The sequence below is a fragment of the Cygnus olor genome, chromosome 5, assembly GCF_009769625.2.
Source record: "Cygnus olor isolate bCygOlo1 chromosome 5, bCygOlo1.pri.v2, whole genome shotgun sequence".
Classification (NCBI taxonomy): Eukaryota; Metazoa; Chordata; class Aves; order Anseriformes; family Anatidae; genus Cygnus; species Cygnus olor.
Genome location: NC_049173.1, coordinates 8,069,629 through 8,095,834, shown reverse-complemented (window position 1 = coordinate 8,095,834; position 26,206 = coordinate 8,069,629). Strand labels below are relative to the sequence as shown.

Here is a 26,206-nt window from a genome sequence, read left to right as displayed (position 1 = left end):
AGAGGTTTTATTTTTCCCCCATATTCATTACACATTAGGGATAAAATTAGAAAGGAGCCAGCCTCAACAACCACTAATAAGTTCTGAAAATCACAAGGCTAGAAAATCAAAATCTGGAAGTCGTGTCTGAGAACTACTCTGGACTCAAGTCACAGCTCAACTTTACATAAAATTCTGTGCATTCCCAAATTATTTGCTACAAAAACTGTCACAGTGTCCTAGGAACAATAAAAATATCCCACCAAAATCAACTGCTGCTGCTTTTATTCATCATTAAACACCTCGCTTTGCCTATAGTCTGCTATATTTTTGGATCAGAGGTTTAAGATTTAATATGGCACAGCACAGTAGATGTCTGTTTCCTTATACAGCCCTAATATGCCAGACTGAAAATGATGTAATTTCAGGCATCATGAACAATTTCACATGTCATTTTAAATATAACTTGTTACTGAATTAGGTGCCAGTTCTTCTCATTGGATCAATTAGCAGCAGGGACAGAAAACTCATTCTCCAACTGGTAAATTGCAGAGAAAAATCCAGAAGCAAGTTGTACGTAATAAGCATTTCTTAGACCCCATAACGGCAGTAGATGGAGTAATTGCAGGATATCCACTCTGCCTGCAAGTAGCCCTTTCTTCTGCCAACGTGATAGGCACTCATTAAGTGCAAGGAGGTTTTCAGAAGAGAAGGTGCCTTCAAATCCCTAGTTTAACACTTTCACTGGGAAAAAAAAAAAAAAAAAAAAAAAAAGGTGTTTTGTCACAGAGTGCCACTTCAAAAAATAATACATTTATTTTGATCTGAAAATTTCCATGGCAATCATTTCCAACAAGAGCAAACCCTACCAGCCATAAACAGTCAGCTGCTGCACGTTACAGAGCTCACTCCAGGGCACAGCAAGTATACCCCTTTCCTTTTTATATACCAGAAAGATCTTCCCAGCTGCTAAACTTCTCAGAACAATTTCCAAATGATCATTTTCTCCTTTAATAAAAGGGTTGAAATGAAATTTTCGGCGAAATGAAAACACAGATGTGACCAACATCTGGTCCAACCTCTTAAAAGCTTATTTAAAAGCAATGGTGCCATGTGACACGGCTTGCAGCGCGGATTTCTTCTGTTAAAAAAAAAGGAAAAAAAAACGCTTTTCTGCAGGGCACAGGCAAAAAATAAGTCCTGCATTGAAAGCAGCAGCCCCCCAGCTCCTGTATTTGAAGGAAACTACTGTTAGAGGAGCAGGCAGCGAGGCAGAGGAGAAGCGAAGCAGCCAGCTCCGTCCTCATCGTGGTTCTCCGCCGCTAGCAGGGGCAGACAGCGCTTCCAGAGCCTTCAAGCAAGGTCCCACCAACAACATTCGTGGAACTTACCACTGCCAGTCACCGGCCAGCTCCCTGCGTATTTCAAAATAAAAAACAAAAAAGCCCTTTCTTTCCAGCTTTTTAACGTTTGCCAGCCGACTCTAATAGACACGAGGGCTACAAACAGACATTGAGGATTAGGTTTGTAAACCTGCAGGATTATTTACTGTTCTTGTCATTACTAAATGCATACTAAGCCCTCTTTTAACACAGTCTCCCCCTCTCCTACCTCTGTGTATCCAGTTAAATGTATACATAGCACGCTATTATGGGGATTTATTACGGAAGAATAACTCTAGCTGCTATATTTTAAAAACCCACGGTTTCGAAAACCGACATTTGAAGGATGTGTTTTTCTGTTCCTCGTGCAGGAGGCAGAACTATTTATTGCACTGCCCAGATAAGAGGATTTCCTCACAGACAGAAATGAAGGCTGAGCACTTCTCAGGAAATCCTCTGAAGCTTATATAATGGCAGGCACCGGGTCCTCTTGTCCCACGCAGCGAACACATCCTCCGCCACACGACCGCATCGCAGCCGCAGAGCTGGAGGAGCTTACACAAAGCAGCCTGCCCCCTCTCCAGCGCAACGCCAGCCGCCAAACACCCGGAGCATTTAAGAAACGCTCTGGCGCCGGAGCAAGGCAACATGCGAAAACAGCTGGGAACGGTGTTTTCACCAAGAAAAACACTTCAGCAACGAGCCAAATAACCCGAGCCCTGAGCACGGGCATCGGGAATTGATTGCTGCTCCCCGGGGAGGGATTAGAAGCAGCGGGAGCCCCTGGGGCAGGAGGGATTCTGCAGCCAGGTCTGGCAGTGCTGGTGTCATCCGGGGAGCCGCGAGGACCTCGGCAGGAGGCTGTAGCTTCAGGTGAAAAAGGAGCTCCACCACCTGCACCGGAGTAAAATCGATTAGTCGATCAGAGAGGACAAGAACCCGCCTGCAGGGGATGGTGCTGATGGACCGAGGTGCGCGAGGAGCGCCGTCATTAAGCTGGAGTAACCGGAGGGGAGCGGGTGCAGCACGGGGCAAAGGACAGAACAGAGCAGGGCACCAGCAGAAATGGATGGGAGGTGCTGCAGGAGCAGCAGCAGCATGGCACGGCATGAAGCACGGTGTGCAAGGACAGACATCGTGTCTGCGGGTGAACAAACCCACGCCGGGTCCAGGTGCGTGCTGCCCGTGTGCCTGCAGGAGCAGGGGCTGCTGCCAGCTTTATTAACATTGAGTGAGCAGGCTGGGAGGTCATCTCGGCAGTTTAAGCTGTTTTAAGCTGCTCGTTGCGTATTGCACCCAGATAAGGCACCTCTCCGTGCAATTCCAGCCTGCCCTGCCATGCCCCAAAGGCAGAGCAGTCGCTGCCAACAGCTCCGATTTCCCCCCGCCATCTTTGACAACGTCCGATGTGCTGTCACAGCGAAAGTGCGCCAGCAATGAAAATCAAAACGTAAGGACAGAGCAAAATTAATTGCTCTTACTGACAATGTAAGTGTCACAAAAATACATGTCTTGTATTTTCATGTTTAAGTGAAAATGTAGGGGTTTTTTATTGTACCTGAAGCCGCCTTGAAAATTACAGTCTCCCCTTCAGAGTGCCAATTTCACACCAGGATTTAGCTCCGAAGGACTACAGAGCACGCGAGGCCATGCATACAGCACAAAGATAAATGAAGTCTGTCACATTATTATTTCCTTCTGCCAAGGCAAGGTTACGGGGTCTTCTCCAGCCGAAGCCAAGTTTCCAGCCTCCTCGCTTCTTAAGAGAAAGTAAACGGCAGGCCCGGGGCAGCGAGGCCCCTTCTTCCCAGCAACGTCCATTGCTGCCGGCTGGAGGTGGCCGGACGCGGCTCTGCCTGGCGCCGCGCTGCCCGGGAGCACACGGCCAAAAGCACTGGCACGGCCAAACACCCGCAATTTGGACTCTAAGGAGTGTAAAGGCAAAGCCCTACAAGGGACAAATGAAGGGCAAAGAGGGAAGAAGCCTGAGCTAATAAAGACAAAGAAATGTCACCTATCTGCTACACAGATCTGCAGGAGGTAACAGCTTGCAGTAGCAACATAGAAGCATTATTATTGCTTGCAAGGTAAGCTTTTCCAAAAAAAGGGATGTACAGGCTCATTAGCTTTGTCGCTGCTCCCGTCTACTGTAAATGTTTGCCAGAGAGCAAAGAGGAAGAAGAGCTGGGATCAGCCCGCCTGATCTGCAGTTGCTGCATCAGGCTCAGCCACCTCACTGTACGCCAAAGGTTTTCCTTCGAGACTTGGTCTTAACACCGCGCACAGCTACAAACCCGTCTTTATTAAGTGTCTGCATCTCTATTTCCTCGTGCCGCGAGTCAGGCTCCAGGTGTTAGGTTTCTTCTGCGCAGCTGATTGACGTCTCACGGCCCTCCTGCCTCAGCCGCTTTCATGCAGCGGTCGCAGAACAATTATCCCATCGCAAGGATGGGATTTCAAGTTTTTAATTAATTAAATTTCAATTTGGGAAAAACAAAACAAAACAAAACAAAACAAAAATGCTGCCGCTTTTTAGTAGCATGCCCACGCTGAAAAAATTGTTGTTGTTTCACCTCACAGTGCATGGAGGATCTAAGCAAACTGCATCCATGCACTTTATATCCATTTAAAGGTTATGCCACTAGTCTGACATGGAAAGTTGATAACTTAAGCACTAATTCATCAGAAAAACAGTTAACCGTTCTGTTCTTATCAGAGATCCCCTCTGCAGTGTGTATTTTTAAAGCAGGTAATAAGAAAATAGTCCAGCAATAAACAATGCCACTCTGATTCCTAAGGTTTTTTTTGAGAAGGTGAGCTCATGCTTATTGAACTACGTAGCAACATGACAAGCCCTTACGAAAAAATCCTTTCAACCTCCCAAAATAAATACAGCTGAAAGTTAAGCTTTTGAACTGAAGAACACCTTGAGAACTGTCCTCAGAACCAGCAGCAGATGTTCCTCTTCTTTAATAACGTTCGTGTGCCCCCAGCACCTTCTGAAAACAGTGCAAAAGAGCATCCTTTATGCAACCTACTTGATCCAACTCTTCCTTCTTTTTTAAGATCACAACTCCGCTGTCATGACCAAGTGCTCAGATGACAGCTGCTCTCCACGACATGCCAAAAGCTATTTCTTGCTGACGAAGCCAGTAACTACCGATGACCACCTTGACAAATGCCCAGAAACATACTAATTACCTATCACGAGTGACATTTTTCAGCTCCAAAGCAATGGCACAAGCTCCCGTGCGAAGACACAAGCCTTCTCCAACTCATGATTTGTGTGTCTAACGATGCCAGCCCTGATCACGGCGCGCCTGTGGACGATGCAACATGGCTCCTGACACACACTCACATCTCAGCCTTTGTCCATATGCTCAACTCTATGGCCTGAGCAGCCATGAACTTAAAAGGTTTTTAAAATGAAGACTACATAGACAGAGGCTCTCCCCTACTTAGTGCTCTTTTCCATCTGATTTGGAAAAGTCACCAGTCCCCTGCTGTATTTTCCTCCATTCCCTTTTATGCTGTTCTTGGCACCTTCTCTCTCCTTTCCCTTCCCCCGTCCCTCCTTCTTTTTGGTGCCTTCTGGCCTCTATTTTCTGCGTTTTTTTTAAATCTCTGCAGGGGTATCCAACAGTAACAGTTCGTATAAAGGGAAAGGCCAAGGAGAAGAACTGACCAGCATCTTAATCAGCTCCCCTCTTCACACCCCGCCAGTGCAAAGTGCCGCTGTATCTCCTGCAGAAGGTGACGGCTGTGTTACGCCCCGGAGAGCCGACGGCAAAGGGAACCAGGCTGAGATCACAGCCTCCGGTTCACTTTGTCCGTGCTGCCAGAGCACTATGTAAAACAGCGAGAGCACTTCGCACAGGAGCCAGACATAAAGGGAACAGCTGGTTTTACGTTTAAGTGCTGGGCACCATTTCTGCAACTGCAGCTAGCCGGTTAAGCAGCCAGGTCTTGCTGTGGGCGCTAAATGCTCCGCTGTCCGTCCCCGCGAGCCCAGGATCCTTGCCTGGCCAGCACTCAGCCACCTGAGCAGAAGGGCATATGTTTTAGTGAGAATTAAACCTACTCCTGCGATGTCTCTCTTAAATCTACTCCTGCGATGTATCGCCTTCCACACCCCAAATGAAACGAGAACTTAAAAGCAAATCCGAGAATCCTGCTTGGATTATTTTTATCTATACATTCTTAATTATGAATTAAATTCTGTTCCAACAGGAATTTTTTTAAATATTTACAGCCATACATACACACAGTTTGTAAGGCAGAAAGACAGAAGAAATCAAGAGGCTCAAAACACAATATTTTAGAGGCTGATTTTGACTGATTGGAACTTAAAAGGAAAGCTAACTTATTTTCCTAGGACATCACTGGAAATTCAAAGTTGGCTCTGATGATAGCCCAGGAAATTGGTGCAAATTTCCTTTAGCAGAAGTACGTATGCTTGACCTTTCATAATGAAGTGCAAAGCAGAGCCCAGCCTAGCTCCGACACATCGCTTGCCACGTCGGAGATCCTATACCTGTCCCTGCACCCTTACCCAACAGCTGCACACCCCAGGCCAGCATTAGGCACCTCGAGGCCACAGACTCCTGCACACTTTAATCTGGTGTATGCCAGCTCTGCCATTAACGAAGCAGCTTCCCCTCCTCTGCAGGGTACAGCCTCTGTGCTGCCAGGTACAGCGATCTGGACCAAAGACCTGCTCCAGGTTAAGATCAACCCAGCAAAATAACTCACACAGACGTGAGAAAGAGGAACAAGGTGAGCTTCCGCTTATAATTTTATTCTAATCATCCTTACCTCCTCTCAGCAAAGGCAGGCTAACGTTTACCCCCTCCTCTGAGGTTCAGAGCTGGTCTATGGTAGATCAGATGACAAGCTCAGCGCCGGCCACCAGAAGCTACCCAGACCACAGAAATGCTTCAGCAGGCAATTATTAGCACTAAGACAACAACACAATATAGTGTATTAAATTATATATCTGAGTCTTCGTTCGGAGAAAAAAAAATCAATTTGTATGCTGGCTATTTACCACGCTGTCCAGGCGGGCTGAATGGCGAGAAGCTGTTAACTGAAAGAAAATTATCAGGTAAGAAATTTCTCATTTTGCTACCCAGCTTCTTGCTTCCTTCACTGCTAATGAGAAATAGCAAGCAGGGAATTACAGAGACGGGGAGAGGAAAGAGAAGGTAAAAGTTCATTATTATTATTATTATTTATTATTAAAGTAGAATAACAGGCAAGAGTGGAAGCTTCTCTACAAAAAGCAAAAGCTTTTAAAATGCAGCAGGCGGGTGGGAACCAGGCTCAGACAGGAGCCCTGTCCCAGGGCCCCAGGCATTTCTGTGTCATTTGTGCAGCCCTGGGGAGCACGTACGGATGGATCTCTGCAGCCCCAAGCATGGGCCTTGCTCGGGTGGCTCCAGGTGACAGCAGGGGAAGGCTGCAGCTCATTCCTGTTGCAGGCAGCGGACGTGCTTTACCAGGCTCCTCGGGAGGATGGGCATCCATTCCCTCTGCCTCTCCCCAGCCATTTCAGGGACTCGAGTGAACATCTTCCCAGATGCACGTAGACCGTGGTGAAGGATTGTAACATTTTGCCTGCAGCAGCTCCGAGGCCCCAATGCCTTGGCATTTGATTAGACTGAGCCGAGCACATTATAATTAGCATGTGTACTCCATATGCTTGGGATACATCGTTAGAGCACTGGAATGCCCTCTGATACCACAACTTTCCAACAGAAGAAAGTTGTGGAGAAGTTCCTGGAGAATAATTTGTCTTATTCTCCAGGAACTGTGGAAAAAGGCACTCCCATGCACAGAAGGTTTCTAGAGAAATAACCTTTCCCCGACAAAGCCCAGCAGCGTGACTCACCTATTAATAAAGGAGCCGGTTTCAAAGCCAGCCTTTCAAGCTAATGGCTACCAGGAAGGCCAGCCATATGCTTGTACAACCTGTCACTCTGATTAATCTTAACATCAGACTGTTGTATATAAAGTTTATATAGTACCGAGACTATATTTCATGTGTCGTTTTAGCTAGGTTATGTACTGCTGATTTTACAGATTTTCACCAAGCTGCCATTCTTCTCTGGGTTGTAGGCGCACGGAAGACACAGTCTGAATGTGGATCAGATACAGAAAGAAGTGATGAGTTTAGAAGATTTTAGTAAGCCTCAAAAACCTGGTAGACGGCTAACATATTTGAAAGTGAGCACTGGAAATGAGAAGGTCCTGTGCCCCGTTAAATCTAATTTATTCTTTATTTAAATGTATTAGGCCTTTACTTAACATGGTATTGCAGAGGCAGGAAGAAAGTCACAAATCATGGCTGTCTTACATACACTAAGAGGATTCATGGCTCTTTCCGCCATGCACCCATTTTATTTTACAGCATATGGCACAGTATCAAAGTCGTTCTTCTTTAATTAACTGAATAACGATGCTTTCCCATGAGGCTAAATCTAAGTTCACCATAACACACTATATTATGGCAACAATTCTCAGAAACATGACTACGTGTCTGCAGCCCATTTGGAGAGAGGGATGTGCATTTCATGTACCAATCCATTTACATACATTCGGCATTAAATGCTATATTGATTTCTTTGAAATCATTCAAGTTTACTTCCAATTAACTAAGACAAAGTTACCTTCAGAAAATAAGATTTAGATAACTTTTGGTTTACTTTTTCTCTAGAAAATGAAACTAAAACCACAAGATCCTCTTTTCAAACCCAGACTTACTGTCCTTTTCTATGGAATAGCTATTTATATTTTATTTCTTCAGATAAGACTAGGATGGACTGTTTCCTACATTAGCTTTAACTAGGCAAACTCTTTTCACAGGAGACTTAAGCATCATCGACTGTGCCATGAAATCAGCCTGGGAAAATGGGATAACAGAATGGAAAGATGAGGGAAGAGCTAGCAAACTGCATAGATAGAAGCCCTACCTCCTGAAAGAGTAGGGTTTTGAGTCCTACTAGCCAGATAAAGCAGAGGATACTAACGGCCACACAAAAAACTCCCGTGCAATTTCCCTTATGCCATCAGAATCAACACAAAAATCTTCAAATGCTAAAATAAAGCCTAGCAAAGAAACATTACTGCCAATGACTACCAACTAAATCGAAGGATCTAGGTTGAAAGTGTTTGCTGGCAAGGCCAGAAGCTGCCACAAAGACTTGAAGGGCTCTGGCAGCACACGGTCCATGGATCAGCTCCTCACCTCCCGCTGAGATGAACCAGGCACACGGACCTCAGCTGTGCCATCGCCCCCAGGGAACGTGGGGATGGCGCTGGAGCGATGCCACTCGGGGGCTTTGGGGGAGCAGGACCAGCTGTACCGCTCACCCTAACCAGGGCGTAACAGACCCAGAGCCAAATCACTACTTCTGGCAGGGATGGCAGGGAGTCAACGACTTTCGGCCTGCCCTCAGAAGAGGTCTGCAAGTCGACGGGGAGCAGCTTGCAGCCAGGCCGGTGCAGCCAGGCCGCAGCCGACAGGCAGCCATGATCAGGCCCACGGCACCCCTACCTCAGGCATCCCCTCAGCAAGTGACACCAGCGGGCACCGTCGTGGGCTATGAATGCAGGGATCCAGGTGTCTGTATTCACAGAAGTTTGATTCTCAAGGTGCTCAAGTGCTTTTCAGAGATGATTTCAGCGCTGCGGTGACACTGCAGTCAGTCAGCCTGACGGGCTGAAATGGCTGCGCATCTACGGGCCGTGAAAAGCTACGGACTCTGATATCCCACGTTTTGCCCAAAAGGAGAAGATAGACTTGAACAACGCAAAGTCATCTAAATCACAGCCTTAATTGTACTGGCACTTAGAAAAAAAGGAAGGAAACAAGAACAACAATTTCAAGCTTTTGTGCTATTTTTAGACACTGTATTTTTCTCTGTATTGTAGTAAATTAAAAGTAGAAAACTTTGGACACAACAAGAAGAATTAGGAAGCTTGCCAAATTTTGGGGAACCGACAATTAATATCATACCATTTAATTCAAAAGAGTCACTACGTGACACTGTATGGTTCCATGTGTTTTCTGTTCCAGCGACTGAAAAATCTGTTAAGCAAAGAAAAAAAAATAAAAATTTTTCTTTGTTTATTTATTTCTAAATCACCAGCATTGCAAACTCATGCTGGTATTTGAAAGTCAATGTGGGCTCTCTCTAGTTATGCATCCTTATTACCATAAACATTCCACAATTGGAAATTACTTTTTGTGATGCTTAAGCCAAAAAGAAAATAGCTGTATTGCATCTGCAGAACCAAAAGCAGTAAAACGCAATAAACATTTATCTTTGTCATTGGTTCTGCAAACCGATCTGTTCAGCAAGTAGGTGCCATTTTTACACAGTTGCTTTATTACTACATAATTATTGATGCATGAGCCAAGTGCTCTCTCAAGGAAAGACTGTTCTTAAAAATGAGCTTGTTAAAAGTTTAAGTGCAAACCTTAGGATAAAAAACAGTGGCTAGATTTCATCTGAAATAAACTTTTAAAGAGAAAAAAGAAAAGTAGAGGGACAATTTCAAAAAAAAAAAAAGCTACGTTTGAGGCAGGCATGAAATTGAAACAGACAAGAAGCTTTAATGTGATAGAAAGAAAGAATTGGGGACATCTGTACCGAGAATACATTGTAACTAGCAGGAGGAATTATCAATCTAGTGATGTGCCAGCTCTCTGCATTTCAATTGCTTCACAGGCCATACTATAAAAATTGTTTGCAATGAAAGTAGTATGAAGAATTCCTAGATTTTATTGCTCCCAGTGATATTCTACCCAGTTTGTGTACACGGATTGTATCCTTTCAAGTACAACACCACTTCGTATTAGTACCTCTTTAAATTGCTTGCCCACAAATATCGTTCCATGTTCAAAATGCCTCAATATTAAATTTTCTGTTTCAGTCAAAGTACTTCAAGAGTTTTTATCAAGTTTTCAAAGGCAAGAAGGTTTAATGCAAGCTTTCTGAAAATCTCGATAAAGCAACAAACTTTAAATTTAAAAGAAGGCTTTCTCAGGAGAGAATTCAGCATACTTTTAGAATCCCCTCCCCACCTTGTTAAGCCAAACTTCCCATTGCTCACAGATTTCTAAGTGCTGCATTGCTGGAGCCAAACGTCAAGTATGAACCTTACTCCCTGTAGTAGACAACAGCGTATCTGAAATTGCCCATTCCAGTTCAATGGAGGGCCTTAAAATCTGTCCAGCACTCACACCTCAGTGCAGGCATGACTGACAGTCAGCCTCCAAAATACGCGTTCCCACTTAAGATGCTGCCTAGATGGGAAACCAAGAGTCTGTTGGAAATGTGGGGACCTATAAGAAAAGAACAGTCTTTGAGAGCATCACCAGAGAGCCAACAGCCCTCACATATCCCACACTCGGTACCCCCACAAAGGAACAACCCCCAGCACCAGCACAAAGCTACCAGCAGGGTCACCACACACCACAGGGGGCCATGTGAGACCTAGAAGCAGGTGATGGACCTGAAGCAACAACTAGTCCTTGCATGACTTAAAACTGCTATTATGAAGGCAGAGGATGTAACTTTCCATGGACTTAATTTTCAGACTACACGGGAGAGCCTAGACGTGGGATTTTAACAGAACAGGTCTGCTCACATGGGTACAGGACAAAAAGCTGGCAATCTGGAGCTTCCAGCAGAAAGCAGGGACATGGGAGGAATACATCTCAAGCACTGGAAGGGAGCACTCAGAAACACCTCCTGAGCACCAGGCCTTCTGACACAGGTGCTACAGGCAGAGCTGCTCTTCTCCTCCACATCGACATGGTCCAAAGCACTCCTCCAGCCCAAGAACCCATGCCCCTTCCTTCCCACAGCGGGTGCCAGCTCCCTCAGACCTGCTGCTATACCAGACAAGTTGTCATTCCCTTGCCCACGTCATGCAAATGGCCCTGTTATTAAAATGCTTGCACGAGCCCGTGGTATTTTTGACACAACCAGGTGAGGGAGGCAACTACACGTGCACTTAGTGCAGCAGATCCGAGGGGGCTGAGCTGGTGGAACAAGACACTTCTCAGCCTGGTCACACCTGCTCTGTGATACAACTGGAGACCAAACTCAAACGGTGCAGGAGTTTCATCTTTGGGCTTGGGGAAGAACTAAATGCAGCAGCTCAGCACTGGCTTTGCTGCAGCTACAGAGCTGGAGGTGCTGTGGAGGCATGGAAAGCAGCGCTACTACCAAGTGACAGAAACTGTAATGAAGATAAGCTGCAAGAGACTTTATGGAAAAGCAATTTCCTATTTATGTTTTATTTAACGAAAAACATGGACGGAATACAGCAGCACTACTGGTGATGCAATTTCAAGTTGATAAGGATATTTAGAATAGAATAGAATAGAATAGAATAGAATAGAATAGAATAGAATAGAATAGAATAGAATCGAATCGAATCGAATCGAATCGAATCGAATCAGAAAGGTTGGGAAAGACTTCCAATATGATCTGGTCCAACCATCCCCCTACCACCAGTATCACACAATAAACCATGTCCCTAAGCTCCACATCCAAAATATTGCTGCATTTCAGACATTGACTTCTGCAATAACATGGATATGCAGTTTTTACCTTTAACAGAAAATCATTTAGGAACATAACTTCACAAATCATTCCTCCTATCGTCTTGCTCCTATCATCTTCTTCCTATATAATTGTTAACAATTTGGTCACAGAGAACTGTTTTACTTCCTCACCATCTGTGAACACACAGTGGCTTCCCCACCATAACTGCATCAAATACAGCATTATAGTAGTGAATTTTCTGGAAAATGGCATGTCCTTCCATCCCCCTGTACAGCTGTTTACTTCTGGCCCATGTGTTTACACCTATCTCAGGAGCATTGTTTCTTGCTCTGAATTTCTTTCCTGGTACTGCTTAGCAGTATTATTTACTCTCTCATTTCATATTCATTCCCTTATTTCTACTACCCAGTTGTATATGTGTAGGTCTTTCATCACAGAAAACAACTTCCACAATCTTCAGTATAAACAGACATCTTGATTTGAAAGATGAGCTTTATCTTCAATCTGCTAACTTAAAAATAAAGGATTTTCTGCTTCCTTCTAGCAAAAGTTATCTGCAAAAAATCTGTAGAGTCAACTTTTTGTAATTCTCCTCCCCTGCCCCCCAAAATTTGCAACTAACTCTCTCTACACAGCTGGCTGGCCCAATACAGTCCACACAATCCTCAACAAAACATCACTTTTTTGTTATTAATAACCAACCTTATGCAGGTTCTTATCTGCCAGTTTCTACTGCTTTGCACCACTGTAATTAGTGAACACTGAAAACTCTAAAAGCAATTTTTTTCAGCCCTACTGAATACTTTCTGGTGAGCACATATGAAAAAAAAAAAAAAAAGATTAAATTGAAAAGCTGAAGACTACAGTAGCCTCATGTTGATAGGTCACTCTGATTCCAGGTCAAAACAGCATCTATTTTTGGCTGCTTTGATTATAATTGCTTACCCAATAAAAAATAAATAGCAATTATCTCATTGTCACACAAGAAAAAAGACCTAATAAATGAACCAATCCTAAAGTAACATTGAAAAACAAACTGTTTTGGATGCAAATAGGAGTAATAAAATTTGGTTTCCAAAACTATTTTTAATTGCCAACACTGTCAACATTAATGTTATTAGCCTACTGGATGATAAATCCATTTTAGTCAATGAAGGCATTTAGAAAACCAAAAATGTCAAACTACTATCATACAAAGTGAAACTCGTGACAGTTTCCACCACCAGCCTGTAGCATCATATCTGAAAATCCCTAATTACAAAGGTCATCTACACAAGTCTGCAGTCCAACCCATAGATATACATGTTTTTCTTGACCATTATGACAGTGCTGGGATTTCAGACTAACAAACAAAACAGATGAAGTATTTAGGGGTGTGATGAAGTTAATCCTTAAGAGGATATAGGAATTAATTTTTCAAACTAAATTCAAAGCTCCCAAACAAAAGGAAAATGAAAACTGCTAAAAAAAAATCAAACCTTACAGAAACGGCATGTCGTTTGAAGGCTTTACTTCAGTGCATTTTCAGTTTGCAGGTATTACCTGTAACAGCTGCGCCTGTACCACTAGAAAATAAAGCACTAAATGGAGGATTATTTTAGCTTTTTCACAAGATGCAAGACAAACGCAGAGTGGTCAGGATCCACCACAGCACTGCGCATGGATTTATCGTCCATCATATTAAACTCAAAGTAGCTAAGCTGTGCAAATCTGTCTGCGCTGTATTTCCTCCTTCCAAGGGCATGTTTTGTGGCTTCTTGACCTAGGTTAATAAGTCTTTATTCTCAATAACAACTGGGACCATGAAGCCTCCCTGAACTGAACCCAGGTCTCCACTCCTGACACTGCAGATATCATGATGAATTGCTCAAATAACATTCCTCTAAGCAGTTAGCTTTCCATCCGAATTTAATGTTCTCCGTGTAGCCTCCACACATTTCACTTTCCACAGCTCTCTAATGAACAATTACAGTTTTCACCAAGTTTTTTGGTGAAAGATTTTTCTTCCTTTTTGGCAGCAGGGTAGGGCAGGAATGTCCGCTTCTTCTGAAAACAGGCCACCTAACCAAATAGCTGGGAGCATTAATAGGCTCACATTTTTGGACGGTGCGGAAAAGGAAATGTCATATAATTCGCATACTGGCAGGGAGTTACTCAGGTTTTTTAGCCAGGTTTCCTGTGTGTCTGTGTCGTCACCCCCTAACACCATCTCCCCCAACTCTCCTTCCATCCGCAGCCTACTTCGACAATGATATAAGAGCCAGGGAGCTATTCCTGAGATGGAGATTTTTCCACAGGTTCCCTGAAATAGGCCTGTGTAAGGATGGGAGCAATTATAAATGCCCCTAAAAGTATCTCCCACCCTGAGAAGGAGCATCTTTTCAAGCACTAGGGTGTGTAGACAGGAGAAAACCTTAAAAAGAAGCCCCAAGAGAAGGAAAATTTTAGACTGACACGTACAAACTCTGACGTACCAAAGCCAACCAAGAACACAAGTTTCCCTTAGTATTCAGGGAACAAGTGGTTTCACAGTCCTGCTGTTCAGGTGTGGGGAAGGGACCATGTCTAAGGACCCAGCTGAGTTTCTCCCCTTCTCCCTGCTTGCTCTGTGCTGTGCTCCTGGATGTTTTTGACATTTTCACCTCCCTAAATCTAGCCAGGAGAGCAGACAGAGCAGATGATGGCAGACCTGACTTCCCCTCCAAGTGAAGGAAAACAACGCATTACAAATCTGCCCCTGCCAATTGCTGCTTCTCCTTGCTCTGTTAAAAAGCAGCCCTGATGCAGCAGCACACACATGTCGAGGATCACGAGACGTGGCAGGGTGACGTGTTAGGGCCCCCGCCAGGCACATTCAGCCTCCTGTCCCAGCCAAGCTCCTCCTCTCTGGAGAAGCGGCCCTGTGGTGGCCTCCGTCCCCACAGAGCCTCCAGCCAGCAGCCGGCTGAAGAAAGCAGAGAGGATGAAGCAGCTTTTCCCTTTTCTCCTCATGCAAGGGAGGGTGAGGCCTTAAATGGCGGCTGAGCCTTCTCACCAAGCATAATGTGAGGCTTTCACGTTACTCAGATTGAAAAATAAAGCTGATTTTCTGTCAGGCTGTTACTGGAAAAATTCAGGACAGAAGAGACAAGCTGCCCATTGCCCACCCTGCAGCTGAGACGATGCAGGAGTCAGGGAAAAAAATCCAAGCCTGGAAAAGCTTTCAAGATTCAAAACCACTTCCAGAATTTTACAGAACAAAAACCAAGGAAGGGGAGAGAAGGGGATAAAGAGATTCCCCCTGGCACAGTCAGGGTAAGGCGGCAGCCAGGCTGGGCTGGCCAGAGGCTCAGGGCAGCCTCGGGTCTGTGCAGTTCCCATCAGGAGCCCGATTCCCCCTCGCCAACACTTTCTGCTGACTGCAGCAGCTTTTACTGACCAACACTCTTGCCAAAAGTGGCACGCACTTTCCTACAAGGAGTGTCTGCATTGATAAGCCTCTGGAAAACTCCTAACACATCTATCCACAAATGTTTAAAATAAATGATTCAGCTTAAGCTGCCACTTCAGTTTATCTCCCTGATGCCTATAAAAAACTGCACATTTCTCTAAAAAACTCCCTTCTACATTTGTTTGGAAGTCTTTCAGCCAAACTATGTGATTAGTTTCCATCCCTTAACCTTCCTAGTTACTCACGATATGAATAGGAACAAATTTATAGCATTCCTATCCTTTAATGACATGCAAAGATCTTGCGTGCAAAAAGCGTGTCCATGAATTTTGGAGTACCGCATGCACACACAATACTCATGTGGGAGGGCCATACATAGTCAAGTAAGAAAATTGTGTCATCTGTAATTCCAGCCAAAGACTTCAGGTATCAGAAAACTGTATTCAAACCAGCTGGAGGTCTCCTATTACCATGCTGGCTGCAGCAAGCTCTTCACATCTCATTAACAGCATAATGAAGGCTCAATCAAGGATACGGTCTATCAGGACTGCCAAACGTAGGAATATGGACGCTGACTTAGAAAGATGAGCTAGTATCAAGGTTTTTAGTGCTTAGTTCTCTCAAAACTGGTGAAGAGGTAGCCCTGCCACAGAAAATATTCCCCGGTGATCCAATGGCACACTGAGAGGAAGAACAAACCCTCAGAGCTATCACAGGAGGATGGTGGCACCGGGTCACACGCTGCTCCTTTCCACAGGTGGTGCTTAAAACCACAAAATCAAGAGCACCATTAAAGTCAGAGCCAAGAAGAGCCACCAGGATGGGGACACGCAGCTTACACTGATGACCAAGTGTACTTTGCATATATAACACAATTAGCGCTAAACTCAGCAGCTTTATTTCTCATCTGTGTGGTAATTATGATTTAATAGGGCTTCATAATGTTCTCTCTAATTAGGGATTATATCTTCTTGTATACTTTCATACGTGCATGTACATTTATGTATTCTCAAACGGCTGGCACTGATGTACTCAGAACATCTGAGGAAGAAAGGAAGATCCACAGAAGAAACCAACACGCAGAGGGAGTCAACACTCCTCCAAATATTATGAAGCGATGGTGAGTACCGTTTCAGCGAGCCTCCTGCCCATCACACAGGAAGCCAGGTCTGGGCTCCCTGATGGGGAGCAAATAAGGCTGTCTCAGAGTCACACACGATGCTGCCAAGAGCCGTTCCTCGACCGCTTTCTACCAGTGCCAGGACGAAAAAGAAGTGGGAGCAGGCAGCTGGGAGGGTGAGGGGGGTGAAAGCTGGAGGAAAAGAGTAAAACACCCTGGCAGATCAGCCCACCGCTGCCTCTGTAACCCCATCTTCGGCCACTTTCCACACCCTCTTGGATAATAAGTTGGAAAGTGCTGGTACACAGGGATGTTGACAACTATTGGATCGATGAGCGCTGTCTGCATGGGGTCTTTAACACCCCCAGAAATCAATGGAAACATCTTTTGACCTCGGCCCATGTGTCAGATTATGCCTGCGGCAGAAATGGAGGCATAAACACACGGAGTAATAAACGAGCAAACTATTAATTACAGACACGCACAAAACCTTTCTCATGTATTCTTTGTGAAATTAGCGCTGAATGCAGTTAGCTGGATGCCTAACCAAGCGCAAGACAGCACATGCATAGCGATTTTTCACTGCAAGAGCCACTTACTTTCATGAGGACGTGCAGGAGCGTGTTACCACCCACCTCACATACATCACTTGAAACTATTGCCCAGAATGACTGCATGTGAATTTTGACACAAAACAAAAACTAAATCAGGTCTGAAACACTACCTGGATTACAAAGGGGAAGTTACAAGAAGTTAGTTGGTAACCTACCCCCTGTAGTTTGTCTTTAGCTCTGTTGTTATCAGACCTTCCTCAGTTTCAATCCTGGCCAGAATTAAGTTTATGACTTTTGATTGATGTGGCACAAAGTGATGAACTGGCTGTGTATAGCCTAGAAGTGACACGGGAAGGACAAGGTGACAGTCAGCAAACACCAGAAGGACAGAAACACTAAGGAAAATGATAAATTATTTGGAGTGATATAAAAGGACATAAAAATAAATTGCAAGGGGAAATTTTACACCTACGAATATATTTCTTGAGAACAAGAGTCCATGGTATTTGTATATGGCTGTTCCTCCTGTTTGGAGGAACTTCAGATGCAGAAAGAACACGTACACCATGGAGAGGATGCTGGGATGCTGCGCCGCCAGGAAAACCAACAGACTGATCTACCACATCTCCACCTCTGAAACTGTGATTTCACAACAAAGCTCTTTTATCGTGAAGAATAAGAAGCAGTTTGCAACGACTCAAAGAGATTTCAGCTCAAATGTCTCTGCAAATTAATATATTTTGTAGGAAAAAAAGTCAGATGTAGTGTTTATTCTAAGCATTTTACTGCCTGTCTCATTAACCCAGTACCTTACATGCCCTCTTTGTAATGCAAATTTGCTAAAATACTATGCTTTCCATAAAACATTCACAGAGACAGTCTCACACTGCTCAAACACCAATTGTAAGCGAAGCAAAAATATACTGAATTTTTCTTAATACCTAGGCTCTGCACCTAAGTCTTATCTGCACATGCAGTTTGTGAGAAACCTGCTGCTGCTGCTGCAGCCACTGCAGCACAAAGGTGGAAGATTTCCCAAAGCAGATGATGTAGGCAATTATAAACTGAAGTAACACGTGCATGAGCCAAATAAAAAGACTTTGTAGAAGGTACCTACAGCAGAGCTTTTTTTTTGTGGAAGAGAGATTATTACAGAGAGGAGAGGGGATACCATTTATTTAAGGAGGCTAAACATGGCACACAGCGCACCTTCTTACCAAGCTCCTGCTTCATAGCCACCTGCCCAGCCATGCCATGTATCACCACGAGGGTTTTCCATGAATCTTCACCATGCAGCAGCGCGCATGCTGTTTCCAACTGCCGTGCTGCCAGCTGTAATACACCCACCCATCAGCACGTGGAGCCCAGCAGGAGATGCAGCAGCATCCCATCAAGGTGTGCAGCCCAGCCTCACCCAGCCGCTCTGCGCTGCACAAGGTGACTTTGGGTTGGAGGGAGAGGAGGGACAGGCAAGGCTCCTGTTTTATGATTTATGCAGCTGTGGAGAGGGCCCAAAATGTCACCCTAAGGGTACAACGTTATGATGGCTCTCCCTTTGCCAACTGAGGTGTTGGAACATGAAATACCACAGCAAACCCATCGCCAGCCAAGATTCACAATACAAACTGCACTGAACTAAATTCAGACACACAGGATGAAAGCGGAAATTGTATTATCTTTCCTCCTCTCTCCACAGGTATCAACTATTTTTGTTTCCAGAGATGATCTGTGCCATCTCGAGTGAAACTTGCAGCAGCTGCCTTCATCCTGTGTTTAGTTCTGAAAACTGCTGCTTTTTTTTCAGCCTTGCTGTGGGGGCTGGAAGCCGTCTGATTTCTACAGCCACACCAGTTGGCCTGACGGCAGATACCACCTCTGCATACAAACCCCTCCCAGATTTCCCAGCACAGTGAGGCAGAACTCGAGAAATGTACGCTCTTCTTCAGTGGGGCTCAGGGCTAAGATGCGTAGGTGACCAGCAGCACGCATCTTTACAAGGAGTTTTTTTTATTCTACATAGTAATATGCAAACTGTGAGCCAGGTGTACCTGCCAGCCTGTCTGCCAGACCTGGTCCCAATCATCCAGAACACGCTGAGGCTCTGGTACGGTTCTTGCACCCAAAAGGAAACCAGGACCTCGGAGACGACGCAGCCACACCACCCAGCCAAAAGGTAGAACAGGCTCAGAGACTGGGACCACAACATGTTTACCCCGCAGTACAGACAAGTGAATTTGATTCAACATGGAAGTTTTAAGCGATTAAAATAAATCCTCAGAGTCACTAAAAAGAAAAAAGTTTGGGACAGGATCTACAATCAAAACACAACCAAAACAGTAATTCAGCAAACCCGCTTCACAGCATATCAAGAACACAAGCACCTGTTCAAATGCCCACAATGATTTCCCAGATGCATTAAAAAATAATGAAGATACTGAAACCTATCTGGTTTTGAACATTCAGTTAATTTGGCACATCCTCCACTTTTGGAAAAAAATAAAACAAAACAAAAAAAAACATAGTAAAACACAGACGAGCCCTAGCATGAGCAGCCATGTGTTCTCCTGCCCACCTGCCTGAAGCCCAGCTCAGAGGAACACACCAGGCTCTATCAGCTTAGCTCATCCATTAAAATGGTCAATAGCGATGCCAGCTGAGAAATGTCCATCACCGGGAGCTCATCTTTACAGGTCATCGGCCAGCCAGGCAACAACAGCTTCTAGCCATTGCTGACCTCGCTTCGACACGAACCACTGATTTCCAGGAGAAAGACGAACCATGAGCCATCCATTTTCTTAATCATAATTAAAATAAACACAAAACCACTCAACTGTTTCTGTATGCTTTAGTTCATACCAAATATAAACGTGCAATCATCCTGCTATGTTTCTGGGATGTGAGCACTAACATAATAAGAATCTGAATGCATTCAGTTCATCCATTGAGGCAGGGAGTACCCTATTATAAGGAGGTGCTGCTGAACAGAAATTAGCATCAGAACAGTTTGGATAACAAAATGTTCTGGTGTGTCAGCCTCCAAGTAAGCTGACAGAACAGATTTGGGCAGGTGTGTCTTATGATGGAAAAATTAACTCTGATAAAGAAAAGAATAAAGTGCCCTTTAGACACGTTCAGTTCTCAGTGTCATTAAGATGCAAAAGGAATTTTAAAAAATGCCATCTCCATAAAGCTCAAGCACGCATAAGAGAAAGCAAACAAACCTGCCTGAATGACTGCCTGTTTGCACTACTCTCTGCCCTATGGCTCTGGCAAAATTGGATTCTTTCATCAGCCCTGGTCTTACTGTTTTGTACAGAGCAATACATTACAACCAGACTTTTTTTTATTTTAGATAAAAAGTAAAACCACCAAAATACACAACAAAGTCCGTATCAATGAAAAAAACAAAACATACAACCAATTCTTTTCTCTTTCAAACATTTTAAACATTTGTCATTTGCAAATGACAGAAGATGCTCAATCAGAGACAGACTGCATCATGTTTGACTCCAGTAAAGTGTCTCTTCTGAAAGCCTGCCTTCATCTAAAATTCTTGTACTTGGGTTTTAATTTCCAGCCATCCTTACACGAATCCGCTTCCTCCAATTTCCTAATTGAGACTGCAAGGCTTAAAATATGCCCATCAGCTATCGTATAACTGCAAAGCTACTTGAGTAAGAAATACACATTTTCAGGCTTCAGAAAATAATTAGGCACTCCAGATTTTCCTTCAGCCTCCTGAGGAACAGACGTCAATGACCAATATCAGCAACTTAAACCACGGGTCTCATCCAGCCTCACAACTCCTGCAGCTCAGTGTTACAGCAATTCACTGAATTGCTACCACAGTAACCATCAAGATACATGGAAATTACACAACATATCCTCTCTCAGCTTTTTCTTGAACTGATCTCTTACTCACCAAGTTCTCGGTCCTTAGCGGATATACACTCTTTTATGGACTCCGTTATGCCAAGACTAGCTGCAGTGGGGAGTGGACCAAGTAAGGATTCTAGTGCGGGTGGTCTTACAGGAGCTTCATTTCCATTTTTGCAGTCTTCACTTGTTTTTAGTCTATCCTTCTGAAGAAATTCATTATAAAAGTCCTTGTTTAAGTGATTAGCAGCTGCTTCCAGTTCCTCGTCTTCTGCCTCTTCCTCTCCAAATACGCTAGACACATTATCTTCTATAGATTCTGTAAGGGAAAAAAAACACAACAACAAACCAACAAATCATTGCATACCATCTGTTACAGAAACTAAGTAAATAGAGAGGGACTCACTAAAAAGATTTAAAATCTGTAGTGAAAATCTGTAGAAAATATACACAGTATTTTAGTACTATGTATGAATATAGGAAGTTTCCAGATGCTCTTCAAATTCATTACCCTGGCTATTAAAATGTATTTTTGTGAATACGGTCATCACTTAAAATAGAAGCATTGTGTTATCAAATTATGCCAGGTAAAAGGGTTTTTTGAAAGAAGCCAACTACTTATTGGATAATTACAAATACAAAATAGCCAATTACACCTGCACAGAGAGCCATCACGCCAATTTGTCCACTAGGGCATTCAGTGACCAAGGGGTCTGGCACCAAAGGTCCTCTGCAACTCAGGTGTCAGTGCCAAACTTATACTGTTCCAGGAATGAAAAACAACCAAAGTCATTAATGTACTGTAATTGTAATGAATGGGTTTTATTTTGTTAGTGTTATTTTGTATTATTATTTTGTATTAAGTTATGTTGGAGGCTGACATTTGAACCAACTACTTGGCATGATGCGCTGAAAAGCAGAGAGAACCCTGACACAATAAGTAGAGATTTTTTACTACACAGGCATATACGTGATCACATTTATCATAATCAAGTTCATACACTTATGACTGTCTGCAGGATATGAACCCATTATTATTTAAGTAGTCACAACATTTTATAGACTTACCATCTTTAGTGAAATTTGCAAATACACCTTTTGCTTTTGGTCTACTATTTTCTAATTCAATCTCTATTTCATCTTGATAGCTTGATATTTCACCTGTGGTGATGAAATAAAAATAAAACTCAGCAATCATCAATGTAATTTTGAAGAAATGAGTGATCTGTTACACTAAACACAACTTATACCTTCAAAATCTTCCAGCTTTTTTGATAACGCCTTCTCAAGCTGAAATGAAAATAAACAAAATAAACATGAAATTACTACAAAAATACCTCTGTACTACTTGTGAACTGTATATGCTGACACAGAATCATAGGGTATTTTAAAAGTAATAAGCAACTTTCAAATCCCAATTCAAATTATTTTGTTGTTTTGTATTGTCAGCCAGGCAAGACAAACAAGTTTCAAAATACTGACCCATTTCAAATGTTATGTCACAAATCTCTACACTTCAAAAGGAACTTTCAGCTCTGGCGAGCTGCAAATAAAAGGCCCCATTCTTCAACAGTTAGACTTCATGACTGTGTCTGTAGGTGAGGGTGAGCGCAAAACAGTGCTGGAGTCGCTGTGCAGAGGCCACACACAGCACGCGTGCAACGGCAGACTGAAATACTGACCTACAGCATCTGACAGACTCTTGAGAACATCATAAACACAGCAACAGCCCTTTAAATGATAGTATATTTAGAATATTAAATATTATTGCCTTAAAGAAGTGCACGGTTTCTGATCCCATTACAAGGCATGAACCTTTTCAACTCTGGTCTCTTAACTCTGGTTAACTAGGACAAGAGAGCGCACACAGCACACACAAGAGCAGTGCAGACATTAGGACAACTTCTCAAGCCACAAGCTCAGCTTTATTTGTCACATGAGAGACTCCAGTTTTGTAAGGACACAAAGATCTGATGCTTCACTAAAAGGTCAGAGCGCAAGAAGAGGAACACACACGTCATCAGAAAGCAAGCATAAGGGAGAGAACAGTGCTTGGAGTAACTGCATCGCCTTGCAAACAGGGACACACCTGGGCCCCGTGTACTGAGCCCTCCTGTACAACACAGCAGCCGTGTGCTAAGCACCAAACACCAGTATCCTGCAAAACATGGGAGCTCCACAGGTGCTCGTTTGCTCAAACACCCAAAAGTCCTGATCTGCACTAACAAAAGCAGTGACTTTGTCCTTCCCGCAGTGGTTAACTGGGACTGGAGAGATACTTCGATCCCTCGTCGGGGGATATTTAAAGCTAGATTTGAAGCTATGTATCTGAAAGAGCACGCCTCTCTGGAGTAACCAGCAAAAATTATAAGGGAGAAAAATTTCTAAGCACTTTTTTTTGACTGGAAAGCTGTCCCCTTGCTAGTTAAACAATATTCTTAAAAAAAAAAAACACATAAAAAATAAGTTAATGCGCGTTATATGTACCAATGCTCCCCCTTTTCTTAAGAACCTCAAAACAGACATTACCTGATCAGATGCTAGCCAGTTAGGATTTAGCACTACTTAATTCAGAAGGAATAAACAGGGGGAGAAAAGAGGGGAGAAATACACAGGGCATCCAGCTTAGAATTCACCTGTTGTATCTTCAGTTTTTTTTGACCGGCTGTAAACGAGGGAGGATCGCATTCTTCTTCCAAGTCAATTTTCATAAACTCATCTATGGTTAGCTGGCTTGTTGGTGTATCTTCAAACTCTGTCAACCTACCAAAGCATACAGCATATTACCACGGCATTTTTAAGAACTTCTTTAAAAGTAACAAAATTCATCAAACTGCTGACTTTCAGAATAAACATGTCATCCTTAGAAACTTTGGCTCAACTACAGAATACATTAAAACTGAAGTGATACTAATTGTTTCATTTGCTGCAAAGTAAGTATCATTTCATATCGCAAATTAGCTTTTGATTTATTAGAGTATGTAACACACGCTTTTTTGATGAACAAAGACGGAACAGAATTACCACAGCCACTACAGTCAATTATGTACAGACAAAATTGAGACAAGAACTGCAGTTCATTCCTCCTGTCTCGCTGTTTTTGGGATCAACAACAAAAACAAAACAGATTCCCAAACTAAAATATCTGCCATCATAGTTTAAGAGTACGCTCAAAAATATAGATGGGAAGAGGGACAAGTCATCTTCCCAAGACACAAAGAAGCAGCAGTAAAATAAAGGGCTCATCCGCACATAGAACAGACGAATGCACGTAATTTTACAATAACATATTTTGTATTTGTTCAACGTTCACATTTGAGAAGCTCCTGCCTAAGTGAGAGATGTGACTAGCTCCGTGGGGAATTGCCACGAAAGCGGCTGAATCTTTCAAAGAAATCGACTCTTAAATGACACCATGTCGTCATAACTTCATCCACAAATTTCAGCATGTTGCACAGGTGGTTGAGAATGATCACATCAATTTTACAGATGGAGAAGGCAAGACAAAAGGTTAAGTATAAAGCCAGGTCAGGAAATGTCTGGCAGAATGCTTTTCTGACAGAAAGTGCCCTTTTAATAATATCAACATTTTCCATGGGAAAACTGCAATGATGCGTCTGCAGCTGCTTCACTGGAATATTCCCATCTTCCAGAGGAAGCAAAGCTGACAGCAGCTTCCATCTGCAAAGCTAGGAAACTAAAAAAAACTGTGATTCAGTACTCCCAGCTCAGGACATTTCAGAATTTCTCTCTCCTAAAAAGCAGCCGTGGTTTTCTCTTTTGCTTCTGATTGCAAGAAAATCCTTCAATGAAGAAATTTTCAATAGGACAGAAATTCAGTTTCCAACTCCAGGGCCAAGGCCAAGAGCACCTGGCTGCTCTTTCTCCCTATACCCTTATCACTACCTGTATTATCTTTTTCTATAAACTGAGGAGCAAGACAAGCCAGCCTGCTGTAAATTCAGCAGACTTTGTGCCCCCACTCCCAAGGCAGGTGCAGCATCTGATGCTGTGAGATGCACAGGGAGAGCCACCTCCAAGCAAAGCCAACAGCAAGCAGCATGCCGAGCCCACGCACAGCTTCACCCACCAGCCCTGCTGCTGCCAAGGAGAAGAAAGCTCTGAAGCCCAGTCTTGTCTGGGGTTAAGACATCTCCACGAAGCCCCAAATTAGCTGTGTACTTAAGCACAACTGACAGCCCAGAACTTTCCCTTAAAGTACCACTGACCAGCTCTCGTCTCCCCTCTTTTAAATCAAATTGGAAAGCAAAGGATGTTATTGGTGGCAGCAGCACCCAGCTTTTAATTAACAGACGTGTAATCTCTCAGCATTAATAAGTTTCCAGTGTGCACTACCTGCCTCACAGAAGGGGGCCTCATCTATCAGGCTAAAGGAAAAACCTGGCTAGGGCACCGTTGATGCTATTTTAATTCAGGATTCATTTAATGCCAAATCCAGGCATCCCCTTAGAAGCAGGGAGTTTTCCAGCCATCATCATTCAGCTGCAGCCACCATCTCTTCATGATGAATCACGCACGTTGAGGCAGTCCCACCCTGGCAGGGCGCTCCTCCCAGCCAGCCTCACCGGGTTAAATTGTTATCCTCCTCCCACCATAACAAACCAGCACGCACTTTGGCAAAGACACCGTTGTTTATCCCATGCTTGCTCAGAGTCCAAGATGAGCACCCAGGCTCAGCCAAAACAGCAACTCCCTCTAGGCATGCACAGCAATGCAGAGAAAATCGGTGGCAAAACCAGTGACTGACGAAGCCAGGTCGGGGACGAGATGACCATGCTTGGATTTCAGCACCTAACCCCATGCACATCTCCTTGTGGACACCCGAGGCTCCGTCTGTCCCTCTCCTCATCCACCCTGTGTGACTCAGGTCACTCGCCCTGCACCTGCTGGGTGTCAGCCCAGGGCAAGCCAACGTGATTTGATCTCAGTCCTGATCCAAGCCAAGCCAGGTGAGTGCTGACCACCCAATTCTGGAGGTGGGCAGTGTGACCGCGTAGGCACAGGAGCCGGGCTGGAAGCTCAGAGCTACCAAGCGGCACGGTATTTCTCCATTTCTCACCTGTCTTAACCACAGGGCTGTGACCTTCCTCCCGAAACGAGGAACCAGCCCTGATGGGCAGGACCACAGCAGTATTAAGCACCATGCTGCGGGAGGGCGAGCCGTTCACTCAATGCTTCCTCCTTTAACTCGATATAAATAAATACCCATGATTGCCAACCGCTTGCCTGCCTCAACGTCTTACATCGGCTGATATCCTGTCTGC

General features: G+C 43.9%; 1 protein-coding gene across 2 annotated transcripts in view; it reads right to left on the bottom strand.

Moving 5' to 3' along the window:
* Positions 1-26,206, bottom strand: part of BRF1 (BRF1 RNA polymerase III transcription initiation factor subunit) — a 174,540-nt gene that overhangs the window by 50,195 nt on the left and 98,139 nt on the right. For both annotated transcript variants that reach the window (XM_040557923.1, XM_040557922.1), the window contains 4 exons: positions 23,558-23,684; positions 22,172-22,211; positions 21,990-22,082; positions 20,968-21,240 (listed from right to left, as the gene is read on the bottom strand). In XM_040557923.1, the coding sequence (XP_040413857.1) occupies positions 20,968-21,240; positions 21,990-22,082; positions 22,172-22,211; positions 23,558-23,684 (533 nt within the window). The remainder of the gene's footprint in view (positions 1-20,967; positions 21,241-21,989; positions 22,083-22,171; positions 22,212-23,557; positions 23,685-26,206) is intronic.